We start from the raw sequence: 16366 nt of genomic DNA, 5'->3' as shown, positions 1-16366 counted from the left end.
GCTCTGATCCTACAGATGATGATAGGAGCATCATGACTGAACAGTTAGAGACTATTCCTAAAGAGGAGAAAGCAGAAAGAGAATTGAGAAGATCATCTCTTGATAAGCATAAAAAAGAGAAACCTTTTAAAACTGGGAGAGGCAGGATTTCTACTCCTGAAAGGAAAATAGCTAAAAAGGAACCTAGCACACTCTCCAGAGATGAAGTGAGAAGGAAAAAAGGTTCATTTCACACTCCTATTACAATTTTTTTTTTATTTTCTTACTGTTTTACAGTACTGTCTGGTTACTCTGCTGTAGATTATGTGCACCATGGCGTTATTAACGGTAGTGTTTTATAATGAGATATTGTACAACTATGTGAGAAGCCATGTCCAAGGCTCATTGCTCCACTGGTCCTATTTCATTGTGGACATCCCTATTGATTACTGGGTAATGCTTCTGAGCCAATGCACCAGTGCTCCCCCTCTTGCAGCATAGGATTTGTTCCCCTCGGAAGAAGCAACGCGTTGGGTTGGAGTTGTGGGGCAGTGGGCCTGACACTTGACTTATTGATCATGTGGAATGGTTTGCTGGGTTTTTTTCTGATTCTGTGTTTTTGTGTTCTTTTTGTCCATAGCAGTGTATAAGAAAGCTGAACTTGCTAAAAAAACTGAAGTTCAGGGCCACTCTCCCTCCAGGAAAATAATTTTAAAACCTGCTATCAAATATACTAGACCAACTCATCTCTCCTGTGTTAAACGGAAGCAGACAGGTGACTGCGTTCTGTTCAGTTATGCAATGTGGCTGGCAAACATAGACATTTTCTTTTGTAAATCTCATAGCTCTAGCAGCTTCTCTATTTTTTTTTTCTTCCAAGAGTGTCAATCTTCACAAATAGAATTGCTTTTTTAGTGTTTTGTACCATTTTTCTTTTATTCTTTCTTTCTTTCCTGGTATTTGTTTGTTTGTTTGATGGAGGCCATGATCATGTATGCTTGTCATTGCTTGGGCCTCCAAGTGCTGTGATTGTAACTTGGCATCGTGCTTAGAGTGTGGTGTTCTAGGAATCTCCATCATCTTTTAATTTGTGGATGATTTTTTTCTTTATTTTTAAATTTTTTTTTTAATTATGCTTTATTTTTTTTTCTGGTGGGAAAATGTTGGCAACTTAAACCATGTTATGCATTTCCATTCTTCTGCTTTTTTACTCTCATGCATAATAAGAAGTGTTTCAGACTTATATTTTGTTTATTGATGTTATCTGCATTGATAATTCCCAATCTGTCACTGATGTTTATGCTGTGCAGTCAAAATCCACAGGGAGAATCCAGCCACATGCAGCATGGAGCTGAGAGAGAAGAAATCTGGGCTCACACTGCGAAATGCATTCCAAGCAAAAAATCTTAATATTTGGTAGAGGAAGATAAAAGGAAGAAAGAAATGATTCCTGTTACGACTTCATAGGTGTATCATTATTTAGAGGACCAAAATAATTCTTTCAGCATTTTCACATATTATTCATGATTTCTGTGGGTTCCAAGTGGAAGGACGAACATCTTCACTTTCATTGTGATCTTCAAACTGCTAAAAGAGGGCAGGTTTTCTGTCGTGTAACGTGGCCACATGCTGTAGTGTTTGGTTGTTTGGAACTTGGGATAATAAGAGAAAAACCAGGCACAGCAATGCAGAAGTGCACAGGCATCTTCTCACAGCTTAGAAATTAACAGGAACTTTCATTACCCATCATGTGGTTAAGCAGAGCAATACCAAAAGTGTCTCCAGGCAGTGATTCCCCTGCAGTTTTGCACCAGTCCCTCTTGTTGAGAATGCAGACCAGCCCCAGCAGGGAGGTGTGAGCAGTGAAAAAGCAGTAGGAGGATGGTTTAGAGCAGGTTTGGTCTCATGCCTCTGCTGTATGAAGTGTGGATTGTATCCTGGCTGTGTTCCACTGGGACACCAGAACGATGCCATCCCCTTTGCTCCTGTGACAGAATCTCACCCTTTTACTTCCCCCTCTCAGGAGAAATAAAAGGAAAGGAAAGGCTGCTTCAGTCTCCTCTGTGTTGCACTGATGTCTCCTCCTCAGTTTGCAGTCTCTGGGCTGTCCTAACTTGCACTCTGAACCAGAACTACCCAACAGGGAGGAATTTTAAAACAGAGTTAAAACATTTCTCCTTGCTATCTCTTGCTGCTTGCTGAAGCACAGCTTGATAGCTCAGAAGTTACAACCCATAATTCTCATGTTCTTTCAAAAGCCCCAGGGGAATTCACTAAGCTGTGGACATGGATGGGGGAAAGGCACTGACTTTGTAGTGTTCTCAACTTCATCTACACTTGTACAGCTGTGTGGTCAGAGCTGTCATGCCCTCAGCTACCAGGGCATGACAGCTCTGACCACAGGCTACTCACTCTACCACTGCCTGCTCTGAACTGTTCTGACCCTTAGGAGCCCAAAAAGAACTGAGTCATACCAATGGACTTGGATAAAATCTGCCCTGTGCCTGAAACTTGTGCTGCCTTGGCAAACCTCAGAGGTTTTTCTCTCTAACTGCAATGCACAGGGAACCAGATGTCTTAGTCAAAGTGAGAAACACAACACAAAAACTACCTCCCTTACTTAAGTCCTGAGGTAGGAAGCAACCAATATGATGGACCCAAACTGATCATAGAACTTTCAGAAATGTGGCTTGAACTTTGAGCTCTAAAGCAGAGGAGTGGAAACCATGCCAAAAAGTGACCAAAAATATTTCTTAGAATGTTTCAGCACACTCATTGTTGCTGGAAAAATTACAGTATGCCTTATTTTCTTCTACCTCCCATATTTATAGTTCCTTATGGGACTTTGGGGAAGTCTATGAGAAAGACTGCAATGGTGTGTGATATTCTAAGAGTGCAGGTGGTCATATGTTATCTTACAAATCCCTGAGCTTGATTGTGTCATGCAGGTCTCTCCAGGATCTGGAATCTAGAGGGACATTGTCTCTCTCCCATTTTCTTTTTAACTGAAATACAGCACCATTTCTTGAAGCCAGTTTTGACTGTCAGTGCATCCTGTTTGGAGTGGTCTTGTTAGTTTTAGTGATGCCTGGGTAATGAAGCCCACAAAAGTTCTTGGCAGTGTAGTCCACAGAGCTTTGAGTGTGTTGCAGTCAGTTAAAATCTCCACACAGCATTTACCATGACTTCAAAATGAAACATGTCCAGTCATAAGATACAGGTATCTACCAAAGGAAGTTAATGTCTGCTTTTATATTTTGCACAATGGCCTGGGAAAAGTGCATTTTCCCCTTAATGCCCCTCAATACCTGAAAAAGATTTCCCACATCATTGGAAAGCACTGGGAGGTACCAGTAACTTACAGAACCATATCCATGAGTCAGGTTCTGGTTTTTGAGGGACGTGTCCTTGCCATTTGAAAACGAAATTGTAAGGCCAACTTGATGAGACAGTTGGGAAGTCTTTGCCTTGGCTGGTGTAGCTCCATGAGTGAAACCCCCAGCCTGGCCTGGGTTTTCTTGGTGGCTGTGAGATGCTACTGCAGGTGTGTTTTTGGAGGCCGGGACAATGACCTGGCCATGATATGCTTCTGTTTCTTGTTTTCAGTTCTGGGGTCACCCCCTGAGCTGAAACAGGTTTGTAGGGCCTGTAGAAATCTTGTGTTCGGAGGAGTTCTGGTTGTTACCAGGCACAATGGCACAAGTGACACAGCTTTTCTTCCAGCTCCCGGTGTGACTGGTTAGGGATGAATGCCAAGGGAAGGAGGAAGCAGTCTGTTTGTGGTTATCTAGAAGAGATGGAAACCAGACCCAAACCAACAGTAACAGCAGTGGTGAAGTGTGACATGGGAAGGCTCTGCTGTACTCACCTCTTAAAAATTCAGAAGAACTGAAGTAGGCAGTTATAAATTCTTTTCTTCCTCACAAGTTCTCTCTCCTACACCTTGGACTAGAGTGGGTAGTGTGACAGAAAACCAGGGATAACCTCACCATGCCTGGAGCTGCATAAGAAATGGGAAAAATTAACCTGACCTTTCCTGTATGAGGAGTTAGGATTGGTTTAAAGTTGGAAAACAGTTGGGTTTATAGCAGAAGGTTGTCATTTGTGATTGTTGTCCTACTACTTCTTTTACCAAGGGCATCCTGGCACAGGTGCCAGAAGATTTCATGTTAGTTGTTAAGTGGCACATCACTTCCTAAGCAGCAGCCTTCGGGTGAAGCTGATAACCTGCTTTCCAAAAAGCTGTCCCATTCAAAAGCCAGTGTGGATGGATTTCAGGTCCAAGAGAAACATCTTACCTCAAACCATGTTGTATCAAATAAATGAAATACTGAGTTAGCATTCTTGATGTCCCAGATAAACCTTGAATTTTTAAATTCTTGAGAGCTTAGTTGACCATGACACGCTGCCCTTATTGACACAACTAGGATGAAAATTCAACAGTGAATCTCTCTCTATCCATTATGAATGTTGGCTAATATTTTGAAAGTGGTGACTATAGAGACCTCTCTTACAATTTTGATTTATGGATGATTTAAAGAAGCTTGATTTTTAGAGGACAGTCCTGAAAACCAGGCTGTAAATTTTCTGAGGATTGAACAGAAACTTATATTTGTCAACTATTTCTGGAACTTTTTTCTTTTAGTTTGTAGACCTATAGGTACATGAATAGAAAATTTCATTTTGTTCAAAACACATAGAATACCATTTTACCTCAAGTAAGATGAATGCAGAAAAAATTTAAGGCAAAGAAATGTCTGCATAAAGTTCAGGGTATTTCACAAAGTACTTGCTTTGCACAGTAGTTTCAAGGCATTTAATTGGTCTAACAAGTGTACTGAATGGAAATGCTTATTATTACTGTCTTTAACTATCAAGTCTTTCTTTGGATTTCTCAGCAGCAGGTGGTGAAACAAACCAGGCGCCTGCTGTATTTAAACAAGCAAAGGAAAAACTCTCAGTGAGTAAAATAATCTTATTGTTCATCTTTATAATCTCCTTTTGCCCTTATTTTACATCTTTTTGTGTTAATTCAGTAAGTGTGTGTTCCATTTAAAATTTGTTCGCCATTTTCATTATTAATTTAAAAGGATAATTAAAACCACCTTTCCTGAATAACCTTAGAAGTCTAGTCTCAAGTGGTAGATGGTGACAGTTTGCAGACCCACAGGGGGCACACAGACTCCAAACTGCAGGACTTGAAGTCTGGGCAGCATTTTGAGCCAGGCCATTCCGTGGGATGAGCTGCATGTCCTGGCCCTTCCTGCAGCGCCCAGCTTGCATTGGCACCTTGCTGGACTGCTGGGTGTTACAAAGCCACAGAATGCAGAAGCCCACCCCAGGACTGCTGGATATCTCCTGGTGTGCCATTCCACAGCTCAGTGTTCTGCAGGGGCCATGCCTGTGTAGGAGTTACTGGCCAGTAGAATTTACATTTACTGCTTTCAGTATGGCCACTGTCTGTGCTATAGTCTGTCAGACTACAGCCTTGCCTTGCCTTGCCTTCAGCTGCCCTACAGCCTTTTCTGCTTCCTGTGTCTGGCTCTCTTAAGCAAAGACTCCCTTGCCCCTTGCTCACCCTACACTGTTTCTGTCTCAACCCTCCAAAATCCTCAGCAAACCAACCTCCATTCACTCTCCCCTGTGCAGTTATTTTAGCCATGACAGTGACACATGCTAATTCACAGCTGCAGCATGACACTTTATCATTGTTATCACAGAATCATAGAATATGTTGAGCTGGAAGGGACTCATCAGGATCATAAAGTACAACTCCTGGCCCTTAGCAGGACCAGCCCCCAGCAATAACAATTACAATTTTCTTTAGAATTTTTCTAAATTCCCTAATATATTTCTTAGTATATTCCATGGGTGATTTATTTCGTTTATTAAACCAGGCTCTCAGTTCTTTGGGGCTGTGTCACATCAAGTGCTACACACTGTTTATGAATTGTAAGAAACTGGTAGTGTTAAGAGCACTTTTGGAGGCTTTGGAGGAACCAGGGTTTTTCAGGTCTGACCCATTCCAGCTCAGAACTGGGAAACTATTAGAGCTTCTTTACAAGTGACTAAGATCTGGGCAGGTTTGTTGGCTGAGTCTGAGCATGTTTTATTACTGTCTTTTCCTGACAGACCATCAACACTTGCACAAGAGATGCCAATACTTGCCCATTTTCAGTGTTTTTGGAGTGCTCTAGTACAAGCACTGCACTGCAAAATCATTCTGTGAAATTATCTTTTTGTATGTCTTTCCTATTCCTGCACCTTATGTTATAGCACACATCAGAAAGCTGTCCCCTGTTTACTTTCTCTCCTGTTGCCTTGTCTCTCTGGTTGCCACACACCTCTTGGATATTTTCTCTTCTGTGCCTTGCCTTTGTCTCTGCTTTTATAAAGATCTCTCTCTATTTTTGTTGTTTTGTTTCTTTGTGGTTTTCAGCTTTTATGTCTTTCAAGTGCTGCAGTCTTTTCCTCTTCACTGGTAATGTTAGATCATCCAGCCTGGTCAGTTTTGTTATTCATGTTGAGACTGCAGTTTACACAGGACAAGTTCAGGAAAAGCTAAACAGTTCCATCTGCTGGAAGCAGCTGTGTACCTGCAGTTCACAGTGAGGGGATGAAAACCTGTGCCATGTGTTAGGAACACCTTGAAATAAAATGAGGGTTCTGCATCCCCACTTCAGCAATCCCTGAGTCACATAGAACTTTGTCCTCTGGGCAGCTCACCCTTCCAGCAGCATAAATTAAAACAGAGGTCAGAGGTGAAGTATTGCTAACAGAGACTGAGTTTTCCTGCAGGGATTGAGACACAGTTTCTTTGCTTGCTCAACCAGCTCTGGGCAGGTTCTGCTGCTATTCCTGATGCTAAAAGTGCCCTGATACCTAAGTAACATGGAGGGACTCCAGACTGTGATAACCAGAGCTGTGCAGTAGCTCAAGGCCATGCCTTTTCCCCATCTTTTCCACTGACAGATCTCAGTGCTGTCCATCTTTAGCATCCACATTAGATACATGTATTCACAGAGGACACTGAGCCATATGAGTGAAAAGTCTTTGCACTGTGACTAGAACCTTAATCTACAAGAGTTTTTCAGTCTCATTATAGGGGTAGTTCCTTGCATGCAAATTGAAAATGGTGAAAACCACAGAATGAAGATTTGGGCCTCAAGCAGTGTGTGCTTAGTTCTATCTCTGGTTCAGAAAGCCAGGTGAAAGGTGCTTGCAGAATGTCTGCTTCTTCTGCCACCCAACATAAAGATTCCACCGAGTTTCAGCATCAGTAAATACCTTCATGGATTTCTAAACATGATCCAAAGTTTCACAAATGGATGAGACCCATAAACTGAACTATGACAAAACAGTCAAAGTCTGGAAAAGCCTTTGATTTAACAGAAACTTATATTCTGTAGTTTCTGTTTAAAATAATTATTTGCTGGTTTTCCTCTGTTTGTTCTCAGACAGTAAAATAAGTATTAAAAAAGAAAGAGGCATAAATATGCTGCAAAACTCATTATGGGAATATGTTCTTGCTAGTAAAGCACTTCCATCCTAATTTCTTGACTTGCTGCTTGGTCTGGAGGAGGACATCCAATGGAACTCCTCTCAGCTGTACTGTGGGACTGGAATTGATACACAGTTCTGCAGCTCTTACTCACATGAGTGATGTCATAGATGATATTCAGTCTCAGTTTTCCATAGGCTGAGCATATAGCCTAAGCCAGAGGCCTGTCAGAGCTGGACAGCCCATTCTTTTCTCATTTTCTAACAAGACAACTTAAAAGCAGCTCGTGTACCTTTTCTGAACATTGGGAAAGTCCAGGGGATTAATTGAAATCAAATGCCAAGTTTAGCACTAAAGTTCAGTGCAAATCCCAGGAGGACAGGCCCATTGGGATTTGTACATAATTTCATGCTAGTATGACTACAGAGAGGATAAGGACTACCTTTGCAACTGCTCTTTGTAATATCAGTTACACCTATAGAAAAAAAAACAGTGTTTCTTAAGCAAGTAGCCTATTCAGTTTCAAGGAGATTCTTTTTTGTAAAGCAGTAGGATGCTGCTAAGTATTAACAAAGATTTTCTGTCTGTCCTGTTGGTGTTTAATTGTTCTTTCAATGGGATATTTTCATTATTTGGTATCAAGCAAGTATTTGTTCACATTAACATACCATGTCAGCCCTTCAACCATGTATGCTTTCCTCATCCCAGGACTGCATACAAATATAAATTTACTCCATGCAAAAATAAAAATATTCCAATACAAAATACTCCAATACAAAACCAAAAATACTCCATACAAATATAAATTTGTGAATTTCTATGGAGTGACACCAAATGCACAAAGCAGTATCTGGGCTGTGTTAGAGATTTTGTCTGTACACAATGGCAAAAGAAGGAATGTTGTCCTCCTGCTGCTGTGGGAATACTGGTGTAACTTTGCTTCTAAGATTCCCACGTTTTATTCTTGATTTTAGCCTGGAGGAATGTATTTCAACTTTAAAGGGCTGGGATCCCTTGGTGCTCCTGTAGCTTTGCACTTGTTTCTAATGCAGCAGTTGTACCAGTTAAATGCCACACCTGGCACCATTTTTTTTTCTAATAACACAAGATCTAAACAGCATCTGCAGAAAAAGGCAGATTCCTAGAATTGGTAACTCTGTCCAGACCAAGGATTTCAGTCAAATAACACAAAACTGAAACTTCCATGATTGTCAGATCTGCGTAGACCATTACCAGACGCAGGAAAAGTATTATTCATAGCTTGGCTTTTTTTTTGTTTTGGTTTGGTTTTTTTTGGTCCATGTTGCATGTGTTTTCATTTTGTCCAGCTTCATGTTGTGTTTTGTTTGTTTTCTCATGACTAGACTGCCTCTTTGTCAAAGATTCCTGCCTCAAAGTCTAGAGCAAAGTCATTGCTTCCTCCAAGACCCAGCTCAGCCTGCTCATTAACCACTAAAAGGGCCACATGTCTGGATACAGACAGTTTATTTGTTCGGCCCTCCTCTGCAGGCCCAAGAGACTCAAAATCAGATGCTAAGGTAAGGTAGCAGAGTTGGTGGAGAGAGTCAGAGATGCACAGGTGAACTCCATGAGACACATTATCTACCCACTGAATTTGATTAATTCTCTGTGAAGCTCCTGTCGGATTACTTACTTCCAGTGGCAGGAAAACTGATTAGCAGGCTACAAGATGGATAAAAATGGAGATACTCCACAGGAAATGTAAATGAAGTTATAACTAGAAGGACACATCTTCTTTTTTTTGTTGATCATATGGATGCCACTTCATTAACTGCCAAGAAGTTACAGCCATTTGCAAGTGAGTAGGTGGTAAAGAGCAGCAGGACCAATTTGCCCTCCAAGTTTAAAAAACTGTAATTTTTGACCTGTTAATATTCTTCAAAATGAAGTTCAACCTCCAGCATAAGAGAGTACAATTGTAATTACCAGCAGCAGGGGATAGAATAGGGCAGAAACCAAATGTCAAGGACCAAATTTAGTCAGTGCATAGGACTTTGTGAAGAAGTTGCAGTATAAATTTAAAAAGATGATTGGCAGTCCATTCCAGCTTCTCCCTATTTACATTTAACTTGTGTTTCAAATGTACATTATGGTGACTTAACTATCCTGGTTTAAAAATTGGTTTTGCCCTTGACTTTCATTTTTTGTTTAATGTCATATTTGGTGTGTCTTTTACTGATTGGGACCATCATCATTTGTCTTTAGGAAGAATGTCTGCTTATGCTGGTCTGTCTTTGGCTGCACATCCCATAAACTCAAAAATATTCTAACATACATGTCCATTGCCCTAATGGTAAAGGTTTACTTTACTCTGGTAAAGAGAAGGTATGCACTGATTTCAAAAAGTAAGCATTTTATTATAGAAGGAATTAAAACAGCAGGATTTATAATCCAAATTCAGGAAAAAAGAAAAAAAAACCAAACAGAAAATACCATCAAAGCCTGTAGCTAAAAATTTATGTCCATAAGAAATTTACAAGTTAGTGTTTGAATATGCAAAAATCACACAACACGTACCAATCTAGTGTCTGGACACCAGTAATGCAGTTACTTTGCAGGTAAATTCATATAGGAATTTCACACTTGAGCTCTAGAGAGTTTACTTTCAATTTGCACTTAAAAACCCTGCTCTTTTTTCCTTAGTAAGAGCCAGCTGTGGAATCCATATTTAGATCCAAGAATATCCCTAGATGTCTCAGGATAGTAATCAGAAGAGGTTTGGATGCCGTAAAGATGCACCAGGGAGCTAAGTTAGAGAATGGAGGGTGACTGATCCCAAACTGGGCCCACAGGATTAGGTTTTCCCCTCTGTGTGTAGATACAGGAAATCATAGCCCAAAGAGTGAGGTTTGCAAACTAAACCTTCCTTTGTTGTTGTGCTGCTGTAGGATGGAGTAAGCAAGAGCCCCGAGAAGCGTTCATCTCTGCCAAGGCCTTCCTCCATCCTCCCTCCTCGGCGAGGTGTTTCAGGAGACAGAGACAGAGAGGAGAACTCCCTGTCCCTCACATCTTCGCTCTCCTCCTCAGTACGACGGACTACCCGTGAGTTGTCTCTTTATTTTGCATGTTCCCCTTTTCCTGCTCCTGTGGTTGTCTCCATCCTGGTCAGATTTGTCACATTGCACAGCCTCTGACACAGAGGAGTGGTTCTGGGGTATGCTGTAGTGTAGCCATGATATTTTCTGAAAAATCCTTTCTTTAGGATTTTTTCTCCTGAGAAGCTGAGAGGCCTCAGGAACAAAATGTAAACAATGATTATCTGCTGCTGTAGAATGAAACAGGTGGATCTGTGATTGGTCTCACGTGGTTGTTTTTAATTAATGGCCAATCACAGTTCAGCTGTCCAAACTCTCTGTCCAAGTCACAAGCCTTTGTTATTGATTCCATTCCTTTTCTATTCTTAGCTAGCCTTCTGATGAAATCATTTCTTCTATTCCTGTAGTATAGTTTTAATATAATATATATCATAAAATAATAAATCAGCCTTCTGAAATGTGGAGTCAACATTCTCATCTCTTTCCTCATCCTGGGACCCCTGTGAACACCGCACGCTGTAGAACTGGTTTTGTTCACATGCCAAGTGCCTGAAAGCAGGGACAGGATGCACCTGCAGTGCCCAGAGCAAGGTCTGCTGCCCAGATTAATTGCTGATATTAGAAAATGCCTTTGTAGGGAGCTCAGAGCTGGGTGAGGTACTTAACACAGAGCATTTACAAATAGCAGCAAGAAATAATGAGTCAAAGCTGAAGCAGACAACCTGAAATATTCTGATGGGTCTTGGAAAAGTGAACCTGATAGTTAGAGTCATTTATTTGCTGCTTCCCAGTAATTATCTCCCTGTGCTCTACTCCTAGGGTAAAATTGCTGCTGAGAATTGAGATGTTAAGTAGCAGAGTGACTCACTGGGGGCAGTGAACCAGCTAGGTTCCTTTTATGAGCACCAAAGTTATCAAATCACAAGCCAAAATAAATTACAGGACAAAGACAATTTACTAAATAACCCCAGAACTTTTAGCCAGGCCTTAGAACCTACATGTGGCTTCCTGCTTTCCAATAGGAGTTTCTGTCTTCTCTCTTTAGAAACCAGTCTCAACTCTTTTTAAGACAGCTTAAGGGAAGTAGATGATTAAATTCTGCAAAAAAAAGTCATAAGTGATGCACCAAAGGTGAAACAGAGACCCTTTGAAAGCAGAGTGACCTCCAGCTGCCACAGCAGCCAGCCCATTCTCCTGACCAGGAGTGAGAGGCCATTAAGCATTTGGCAGGTGATGAAGAGCTGAGAAATGAAAAGTAAATACACCAGGCCTGCAAGGAGGTGGGAAAAAAAATTCACTTTCTGTCTCAGATGGTATAGTAAGAAGCTTTAGGGTTGGTTTGGAAAGAAAGAAACCTGTTTAGGGAAATGGGAGGTGAGTGGAGTATGCTCAGTCTGCCTAATGAATCATGTAGAGCAAGGAGTGTCTGCTGAGCCCCAAGGACAGGAGTGCATTGGGTTTGGGCCACCATCATTGCACAAACAGAATGATAATACTTAAAATAACAATGTGTTTAGTCCCCCTGGATGGTTTTGAGGGGCCCATTGGATTTATAATTTCTGAATATTTGAAGAGTGAAAACATACATGCACCCATTTGGGGTTCCCAGGTTTTGAGAGTTACCTTGATCTTTCTCTCCATAAGTATTCTCAGCAAAATTTAACTTTGGAGATATCTCAGCTTCTGTTTATTTGTGTTTGAGAGTTGGAAGCAGAGCTGGCTGCAGAAAACACAGCTAGACTGATCCTTGTGCTCAGTGAAAAGGACTGGCAATGCCATAAACGCTGAATGGAGCTGCTACAAAATGATAGAGTTGGGGTTTTTTACTTGCATGCAAATGTAAGTAGAATGTGACTTTTTGTCAAGGTTGCCTGTGGTAATGGTTTTCTTTCACAGCACTAATGAAAAATAGCAATTGACTGTAAGGACATCTACCCATGCGCACAACAGAGCTATAGCTCTTGCATCAGTTGAATGCCCACCTGGGGTTCATCTGCACTTTTCCAGCAGTGGTATGAGAAACAGCTCCAGCCAGGCACTCACAGCTTTTCATTTCAGGAATATCATCAGAATTTTTACTTTCTAGTTTATTGCCCAGATCCACTGAAATTGGTTGGATCAAGTCCCAGAGGTTGGATTCCAAGGATGTTTCTCGTCCTTTGCCCAAAATGGAAATAAATGTGATGATGTGCCTTGTTTTAGGCAGCTTAGCAGGGGTATTGTGGGAAGCACTTCTGTGGTACAGAATGGAGAGCTCAACCTCTCATGGCCAGGTAATTCCTGGCAGGTTGAGTAGCCAAGTAAGACACAGAGTGACCCATTCCTGCTGCTGTTCCAGCAGCAGCACTGTCACCTGAAGAGGTGTGTCCTGCTTGGCACATAGGGATGCACTTTTGGGAGTACAAAGGGAAGAAGAGCGGTACTTCTGTGCCTCTAAAGCTGTTTTGTTTTTTTTTTTTTTTCTGTTGCATGTAGGATCAGAGCCAATTCGTAGCAGAACGGGAAAAAGTGGAACTTCTACCCCCACTACTCCTGGCTCCACTGCCATCACTCCAGGGACACCACCAAGCTATGCCTCCCGTACCCCAGGCACTCCAGGGACACCCAGTTACTCCAGAACTCCCCACACTCCTGGGACCCCCAAATCTGCAATACTGGTACCTACTGAGAAAAAAGTTGCCATAATTCGCACTCCTCCTAAATCTCCAGCCACTCCAAAGCAGCTACGAGTTATTAATCAGCCTCTACCTGACCTCAAGAATGTCAGGTCCAAAATTGGGTCAACAGATAATATCAAATACCAGCCTAAAGGAGGGCAGGTAAGGATTCCACTCTTCATGTTCACCCATATGTTATTTACTCTTTTGTGTGCACCTTTGTGACAGGAGACATCTTGCGTTGCCTTATAAAGCTACTTGTGTTCTCCAAATCCCTTGCTTGTTTAAGTGATGTTAAATGGCCAAGAAGAGGACAGTCTTCAGAACTTAACTGTACCTGCTGTAGGTCTTCCAGAGAAAAAGAACAGGCTCATATTTTAAACAGCTGTCTCTAAGGTGTTGATCTGTTTTCATGGTAAATTACCACATTCAGTACTTTCCAGGATTTGCACAGCAGCCAGTTACTCATAAAGTCCAGGAGATAATGCTTCAGCAAAGGTATTCTGCCTTTATTTTGACAGGTGTGATTATTTTTCATGGGAGCTCCACTCCATTTGGCATACCATGTAGCAGATGGGGGTGTGCAGGGGCTCCAGCAAGACAAATTCAGACTGTGCTTCTGGATTAGCATTCCTCTTACAGGCCCAGGTGTTGGACTTAGGGCCTGAAACCAGCACCATGGTACCCTGTCCTCCTCCTCCTCTCTGTCACTCTCTCTGGGCTGTAACAATTATACAAGAACTAGGATGCCACAGCAAACTGTGTTTCTTTGTAGACACCATGCCTAGACAGCTGAATGTCCTTAGCTCTAAAGAACTGCTCAGAGTCCTTGAGCAGTGAAGGATGGCACAGGATGGCATTTCACTGCTGTGGGCATTCCAGGGGAAATCTGCACATCACTGAAGCAAAAGCATTTTTTAGTTCCAGTGGTATGTAGCCACTGAGCTGTGGGTTGGGCAAAGAGAAGCTCACTAAATTTTTCCTTCATGTCTCCTTTATGCCATAGTTGCTTAGTCTAGACAAGAGGTTTTAGGATAATTCTTTTCCAGTTTCTGCAGTTGAATTTTAGAGGGTCTGTGAGAGCAGCATGAAAGCTAATTTCATTTCCTTGTGTCTGCTCAGTTCTTTAATGTCTGGTAGCAATATTACCCTGGCTGAAATGAGCTGTTATCTGTTACTTGCTTTTAGTGGTGATACATGAAACAAACAGAAAGCTTCTTGTTAACCTGAACTGGAAGTGCTGATAGCAACAGGAAAAACAGGCAGAGAAAAACCCAGCATATATCTGGGCAAGTTAAGTACATAAACATAACATGCAAATCACTAAAGGAGTACAGACAGGCAGCCCTAAAGTGTCATTTCAAGGCAGACTATCCTTTTACCAGTGGTATATTTCAGCCTGGCACAAGGATTTCTCTTAACTTTGAGCTGTTCTAGAGAAAGCTGCACTCTGAAACTGCCAGAGGCTGGATTGCAAAATTGAAGAAGCTCTTCGGGATGTTTGAATGCTAAATAAATCAAGAGGTGCAGTGCTTCAGCCTGGAATTTTATCAAAAGCTCATCAGACAGCAGACTGATTTTCCTTCAACTCTGACTTGGCAGCCACAGAAACAAAGAAAAGGGGAGAAATCATTCCACCTGATGGGAGTTGTGTGAGTGTGGTGTGTGAAGAGAATGCTTTTTGGGGGAGGAACAAGCTAACTTTGCACTGCATTAAGCTCCTCCTAGGAATAGAGGGTTTGAAACATTTTAGTGTTTTAATTGGTATTCTGCAGTGGAGAGAAATGAGGGCTCTCTGCTCTGTGGTGCAGCCAGGAGGTGCTTGTCTGGTTTTCTCTTTCTGGTACAGTGTGGTGAAATGGATCATCACTGGCAAAGCTCAGAGGAGACTTGCTCATGGGTATGTCTGCTGGGCTTCAGATGGATTTTCACACTGCATCAGCTGGGGAGGAAATGCCGTGCTTACAAAAGTAACCCATTTGCATCTGTTATTTCTCAGACAGCCCAAGGGAAGCATGGGGAGCTGGGAGAGGGTGTTGGAAATCTGATTCAGATGCCAAGACTGATTTTTTTTCTTGTGTTTTTTTGGTTCAGATTTTTGGTTTTCCTTTTGAAATTCTGTCTGTGGATGTGGTTGGTACCATATCAAAGTACAGAAGTGCACCAATGGAGTATTTTCATTCCTGGCAAGGCAGACTATTTAGAATGCTTCATGGACCAGCAACCAAGGATAAAACTAACCTAGATTTCTCCTAATTTTATCTTAAAATGTATACCTAAAATCTCAGCCACAGGCAAGAACTTCAGTGGATGTGAAGCAGCAGAGCATCATCAAAGTGAATGGAGCTGCACAGACTAGAATTACATGCATGAGCTTTAAAATGCCACTAATTATAGTGACAGGCAGGCACCTTGTAAGAAGTAAGATGACACATAGAAAAAAGAAATATCTAAGTCATGCTAAAGAATGAAATGTTCCATGAAGGTTTTTAGGAAGATTAAGGAAGAACTTCACCATCTTCCTAAATTGTAGAAAACAAAATGCAATTAGTAATGAGTCAGAAAGTTTGAACAAATTGATGACACCACTATTCAGTAGATGCTTTCCAAAAACCACAGAAATGTTTGCAAGGAGAATAGGCTTGTTCATTAGGTGATAAAATGGACTGGCACTGGTAAGACATCTCAGAGGTGGGCAGATGAAGAGGCTTGAATGGGTATCTTAGCTTCAAAATCAGTTTGGATTAAAGATGAATTGATTTTTTTTTTGCCTTGTCTTCTTTTATATATTCTCTGTGCTTTTACACATAAATTTTGTCTTGATTTGAAAAGATAGATGTCTGCTAAGGAAGGCAGGAGCCTCTCTTGAAATGTGAAATGTAAACCCCTTCCCTCCAAATTATTATAATTTTTGAGATTAAGGGGCTCTTGGGCAAAGATATAGGAGTAGGAATAACAGTTCTTTATAAAGAAAAATAAAAATGCAGTAACACAAAACAACACTGCCAGAGTCAGATCAGGAGCTGCCCCCCTGTGTGTCAGGGTGGTGGCACAGCCCCATGCCATGGTGGCTCAGCCCTCCTGCAGTGCCAGCTGTGGTTCTGCTGCAGCAGGGATCCTGCACAAGGGGGGAGTTTTCCTCTGCAGCTCCAGGGCTGCTGGAGATGGGCCTG

The 16366-nt window shown here is 41.6% G+C and overlaps 1 protein-coding gene across 48 annotated transcripts in view; it reads left to right on the top strand.

Moving 5' to 3' along the window:
• Positions 1 to 16366, top strand: part of MAP2 (microtubule associated protein 2) — a 218760-nt gene that overhangs the window by 191248 nt on the left and 11146 nt on the right. For 31 of the 48 annotated variants that reach the window (XM_074548092.1, XM_074548077.1, XM_074548082.1 and 28 more), the window contains 5 exons: positions 16 to 222; positions 620 to 754; positions 4878 to 4939; positions 10390 to 10543; positions 13012 to 13355. In XM_074548092.1, coding sequence (XP_074404193.1) covers positions 16 to 222; positions 620 to 754; positions 4878 to 4939; positions 10390 to 10543; positions 13012 to 13355 — 902 coding nt within the window. The remainder of the gene's footprint in view (positions 1 to 15; positions 223 to 619; positions 755 to 4877; positions 4940 to 10389; positions 10544 to 13011; positions 13356 to 16366) is intronic. The other 17 variants (XM_014266963.3, XM_074548112.1, XM_074548110.1 and 14 more) reach the window with 4 other exon arrangements.

Source organism: Zonotrichia albicollis, chromosome 10 (assembly GCF_047830755.1).
Source record: "Zonotrichia albicollis isolate bZonAlb1 chromosome 10, bZonAlb1.hap1, whole genome shotgun sequence".
Classification (NCBI taxonomy): Eukaryota; Metazoa; Chordata; class Aves; order Passeriformes; family Passerellidae; genus Zonotrichia; species Zonotrichia albicollis.
The sequence above is the reverse complement of the archived record's forward strand: the minus strand, read 5'-3'. Positions and strand labels throughout refer to the sequence as shown.